Genomic DNA, 5,933 nt, shown 5'->3' on the forward strand with positions numbered 1-5,933 from the left:
GATAAAATGATTGTTCCAAGTGAATATGATGAGTAATGAAATGACAATACATGTCAATATGCTTGGTTCTCACGTAAAAAACTGAATTTTATGTAATCTACATCACACTACAATTGTTACAATGTAATATAGTAGGACATGATATCTCAATAACCATAACCACGAGTAACTAACATTAAAAAAAAAAGGATATCACAAGTAAGGTTCCATCGGTGATTGGTTGGTCTATGACCATATAAGGTTCCACCGATGATTGGTCATTGTCATATCATCGATGTTATGTATATATTATACCTAGATATATTATACCGGTGACAAATGATATATATATATATATATATATATATATATATATATATATATATATATATATATATATATATATATATATATATATATATATATATATATATCTTAGGTTTTTGAGCTTATATTTATGTAAATATGTGTTTTTATGGTTGAATGTTTATTTTTGAATTGTGTTTTATGTGTTTTGTTTCCTTATTTAAGTGTTTGATTTAGAATAATCAAAATACATAGTTAGATATATAGATATACCGATTATATAATAAATAACTAGTCACCATTATTTTTGAATTGTTATTCGCGAAATTCATAAAAATATTTTGATTTCTCCTTATCAATCCATGCATGTTATTTGTCCATCTCCTTTTGAACCACACATAAAATCGATAAACTAGCTTCCATTTTTACATTCGTCATCCAAAGTTTGGTGTCTTTTTATTACATTTTTGGTTGTTTGTATCCACATCTTCTTTGCGATTCTGGACAATCGTGTTAATAGAAGCATGCATCTTCTAATATTAGTTGTCATCGGAAGAGCTGTTAGAAATTTGGGGTTTGAGAGATTGTTTGGAATTCTGATAATCGAGAAAAACACTTTCAAATTAAAGTATTTCGGTGGTACTTCCGAAATCAACAATTAAATAAGACTCATAAAATGAGATGCAAGAAAAGAGAATGTTATTGATACAAATTTCGTATGTAACATAATTATGACCAAAAAACTGGTTTTATATCTATGTCAAATGGTTGGACCCCAGCCAGGGGCTCTGCCCCTTGGACCCTGCCAAGGGCTGTCGCCCCTCGTGCCCGTTACCAGGGGCGCTGCCCCCGAACCTCTGTTCGTTCAAGAGTTTCTCCCATAAATGACAGTCTACTTTGAATCTTGAACAAACTTAAACAAGTGTGCATTACGCACCACCATTACGTGTTTAATGTTTATTAAGATTATTTTTGGTCAACAATTTAATTCATTACACTTAAATAATATTAATAAAACAAATCACCAACAAGAGTTAGAATTTGCAAGTTGGTTAACTATATAGACAACTTTGCACCCGTTAGAAGACATTTTAATGTAAACATTTTTGTGTTGGGTTGGAGAAAGTGTTTGATGGAAGATGGTCTGTTAAGTTATTGTTTTAACAACTTTAATAAAGAGGTTGTTAGGTGGGAGTACGATTAGTATTAGGTGGTGACAAGTAGAGCTGCCAAAAATCAATCCAGTCCACCAATCCAATCCGAACCCAACCCAAAATTAACAGGTTGGGTTGAGATTTTAAACCTATTTAGGTTAAATGGGTCAAGCCGTCTAACTCATTTAATTAAATAGGTTGGGTTGGGTAAAAGTTATCAACCCGTTTTCAACCCACCAACCCATTCAACTTTAATATATATTTAATTTATTATTTATTTAAATATTACCATGTACTAATCTAAGTATTAATTTATTATTACAATGTTGTATTGTTATTTTTTTTAAATGCAATCTTAATTCTTTATCTTTTTTCTTTGTGCCGACAACACTATTTACTCTTCAAAATCAATTCGAAATTACATATCTTTAATGTTTTTTGAACAATTTCTTTGTATTTGTGAATCAGGATTGTGTTTTTATTATACTTTGAAAGTTTATTTAAGTTTGGAACTAATTTAATTGGTGTAATCTTTAGTTATTTTATTACTTTTTTATTTTAAATAGGATAACCTAAGTTTAACCTATTTATTTAATAGGTTGGGTTGGAAATTAAATAAACGGGTCAACCCGGTGACAACTCATTTATCTGAAAGGTTGGATTGGGTTGAAAATATACACTCATTTAAATAAAAAGATTGAGTTGGGTTGAAATATTAAACCAAATACACTTCGAAATTACATATCTTTAATGTTTTTTGAATAATTTCTTTGCATTTGTGAATAAGGATTGTGTTTTTATTATACTTTGAAAGTTTATTTTAGTTTGGAACTAATTTAAACGGATCAACCCGGTGACAACCAATTTATCTGAAAGGTTGGATTGGGTTGAAAATATTCACCTATTTAAATAAAAAGATTGAGTTGGGTTGAAATATTCAACCCAATTAATAAATGGGTTGAACCCAAATCCAACCCAGATCGACCCATTGTCAACTCTAATGACAAGTATAAGAAATGTTTTATTTGAAAAATGGTTTAAATATAGGAAAATAAAAGGTTTTATTTGAAATAAACAAAGAAACATTACGATTTAATAGAAGCTAAACAGAAATTCAAAATGTGGCTTGAAATCCGAAACAATAATCTATAACATAGCATCTTAAGAAAGATGATCATTTTAAAAACTATCGTTTATTAAGGCCATTATTTTATGATTATCTATAGTAAAATTAATATTAATTATTTCTTAAGAATACAAGGAGGTATCGTAAATTTCTATGCTTATTTACATTCTTCTTCTGTCGGTTCTTCCCCCTCTTTGTTTCGTATGATCCCCGCCATCCTATGTGATTCTACTTCTTCTTCTACAAGCATCAATCACAATTCTCTGTAATTTCACGGCGGAGATCCAATTTCAACGTTACACTAGCGGCCGTCGGAAGGTAGGGCCGGTCGAACCTTTTTACAGACGGCTCAATCTTATCCACCATGAATACCGAGTAGTAAGTCCATCTCTCTCGGTCTCTTTCAAATCTCATTACATTGTTTTTTTTATTTATGAATTTAAACTTTTCATTAGTCCATTCAATTTTTTGTCTTCGTGAAATCATTCTTTGGATCTGCTTCGATTCTTATTTTTAGCAACGGTGATAATTTTCTTAGGGATTAATTTGTCATTGTTGTGGATTTGGATGATCAAAGTAGATCTCTCTCTCAATTTTTCGTGTGATCGATGTCTTATGGATATATTGAACGACTTAATGTGTAAGAGTAGTATGTGTAGATAATTCGTCTCTGTTCCGGGATCGGAGTTAACGCCAATGCATTCTAATGTACTATGATTAATCGATTAATGGTGAATTATGAAATGAAGTTTTAGTGCGGATTGAGAATGATAATCAATGATTCTGTAATCTGGTTTTGATCAACAGCTATATATCTTCTTATTTCAAACACTTATTTCATGAGTTAAGTTGCAACATGAGCATACCTGAATAAGTTCCAATATTTACTATACATAACACATGTTATATGCCTTGCAGCGATTATTTGTTCAAGCTTTTGCTGATTGGAGATTCAGGAGTTGGCAAATCATGTCTTCTGCTCAGATTTGCTGTAAGAAAATCATGTCATTTATGATTAGTTCATTTCTTTATCAACACCTTGTTTTTTATTTTCTAATCTTGATCTCTTTTGTACAGGATGACTCATATCTTGACAGTTATATCAGCACAATCGGTGTTGACTTTGTAAGAGTTTTAGTTTATATCATAATGTCATATCAATTAAAACATACACCATTTTGTTATGGTTATAATCAAGTTTTAATTTCTTTGTTATCTTTATAGAAAATCCGCACTGTGGATCAAGATGGAAAGACCATTAAGCTTCAAATTGTGAGCATTTTCTACAAATATATAAATTTAATCTTCTAATTGCTTCATAAACCAAAATCATATTATCTATCTGGCACATGCAGTGGGACACTGCTGGACAGGAAAGGTTTAGGACCATTACTAGCAGCTACTATCGTGGGGCCCACGGCATTATCGTATGTTTCTTTAAACAAAAAATTAAGATATCCTGCATCTTTTACCACTTTTTAATGTATCTTGTATTTGGATTTTTTGCAGATAGTCTATGATGTTACTGACCTAGAAAGTTTCAACAATGTGAAACAATGGTTGAGTGAAATTGATCGCTATGCAAGTGAAAATGTAAACAAACTTCTAGTTGGTAACAAATGTGATCTTGCTGAAAGTAGGGCTGTTTCATTTGATACTGCAAAGGTACACATTTTTATTTCTTTGTCCCCCTTCTATATTTGTGGTTGTGTGTGTGCATGATTTTTTTGTCCCTCTTTGATTATTAGGAATTTGCGGATGGAATTGGCATTCCATTTATGGAAACTAGTGCCAAAGATGCCACCAATGTGGAGCAAGCTTTCATGGCTATGTCTGCTGATATCAAGAACAGGTATTCTCCCACATTTCATGGTTATTCTCACTATAATGAATTATAAGTTCAAATTTCTGTGAACTTATTAGTCATTCAGTTCATGGTGTTATTCTCACTACTTTGCTTATTCCATTCCATTCATTAGTCATTCAGTTCCATCCAACCAAACACACCCAAAAAGTTATCCTAATATCTGTGACAAATATGTGTTAAATTATTTTTATAAATAAAGATTTTATGTGGGTCAAACTTCAGGATGGCAAGTCAACCTTCAACAAACAAGAGGCCACCTACTGTGCAGATCAAAGGGCAACCAATTAGCCAAAAGAGTGGCTGCTGCTCATCTTAGGTTATTCATTCATCACCAATTCATTTCCAGGTTTTTGCAAGTCTTTATGATTATTATTATTATTATTATTATTATTATTTTGGTTGTAAACTGTAAGGATTGTTTACTGCTAGTGTTCATTTGCCTGCAGTTACAATCTGTTTGCAACCATAAATCCATTTCTGTTTGAATTTTGGCAGACTTATAAATAGTATTTTTTGAATAAGATACCAATTGGGTAGTCTCTGTTTTATTTTATAATTTCCTTGTGATAATGGTTTATTGTCCCTTGGTTACATGTATTTTCTTTTTGACTTATAATCTTAATGGGTTAAACATTTAATCGTGACAACTATGCATGGTTGTTTGTTTTTACTTTATCTGGACATAGTCACTTAATGGATTAAACCCAAAAGACATGGCTTGATGTATTAAGACACTAACACTTAACCTATTTGCCCTGTTTGTTTTTCTTCCCAACTCCCCTCATATTATTGAAATTGATAAATATTGTGAAATTTGTTTTTCTAGGAATGTAAGGTTAAAATAGTCATTTAGTCACATTCGAACTATTTATTCAGTATAGAAAAGAAATATATGCTATATAAACAATATTTTATCCAGACGTCCTTGCTCATTAAATGACGTTACTCATATGGGATTTAATGAGGGAAAACCAACAACTTCGTGGTTTGATTTAGATTTTTATAGTCGAGTTTGGCATGCCATAAGGATGTTTGGAAATTTTCTAATAAGCTAATTTCACAAAATTTAAGTATTTTAAATAACTCTGTAAATGCTTCGAGAATTATTTGAATAACAAAGTTCATTATTTAACCATATTAAAAATTAGTAATATGACATAGATTTGTAATTATTTTTTAACATGATGAGTTAATGCGATAAGATCATAAAATAATACTGTAATTTTTAGTCCATCTATCTGTATCGGTTTCTTCTGTATATAAATCATCTATAATATGGGAGTCACATATCATTTTGGTGCATGTTGTCACCATGTTAATAACCTAATTAAAAAGCTAAACATATATCCACAACATGACTGCATTTCACATAGCTTATTTATGAGACCTACTTATTATACTATTAACTTTGAGCTTATATTAATAAGACCACCATAATCATTGAAAAGGCTCTTATTGTAAATTTATAAGTTTTGAATGGAAAACTCCCACTATAGAGAAC

At 30.7% G+C, this 5,933-nt stretch overlaps 1 protein-coding gene across 1 annotated transcript; it reads left to right on the forward strand.

The window, feature by feature from the left end:
* The first annotated feature begins 2,711 nt into the window (after positions 1-2,711).
* LOC145132506 (ras-related protein RABD2a-like) lies at positions 2,712-4,968 on the forward strand. Its single transcript, XM_079067305.1, has 8 exons — positions 2,712-2,943; positions 3,484-3,556; positions 3,643-3,690; positions 3,790-3,837; positions 3,921-3,992; positions 4,075-4,230; positions 4,314-4,417; positions 4,655-4,968. Exons 1-8 carry the CDS (start codon positions 2,930-2,932, stop codon positions 4,746-4,748), a joined length of 609 nt encoding a protein of 202 aa, XP_078923431.1. The 5' UTR covers positions 2,712-2,929; the 3' UTR covers positions 4,749-4,968.
* Positions 4,969-5,933: the final 965 nt, after the last annotated feature.

This window comes from Lactuca virosa, chromosome 8, assembly GCF_052849685.1.
Source record: "Lactuca virosa cultivar CGN04683 chromosome 8, Lactuca_virosa_CGN04683_v6, whole genome shotgun sequence".
NCBI lineage: Eukaryota > Viridiplantae > Streptophyta > Magnoliopsida > Asterales > Asteraceae > Lactuca > Lactuca virosa.

Excerpts from the sequence above, each read along its gene's own strand:
- LOC145132506 (XM_079067305.1), top strand. Across the intron at positions 3,993-4,074 it reads GTGGGGCCCACGGCATTATC|ATAGTCTATGATGTTACTGA; the intron begins GTATGTTTCTTT and ends GATTTTTTGCAG. Across the intron at positions 4,231-4,313 it reads TTTCATTTGATACTGCAAAG|GAATTTGCGGATGGAATTGG; the intron begins GTACACATTTTT and ends TTTGATTATTAG.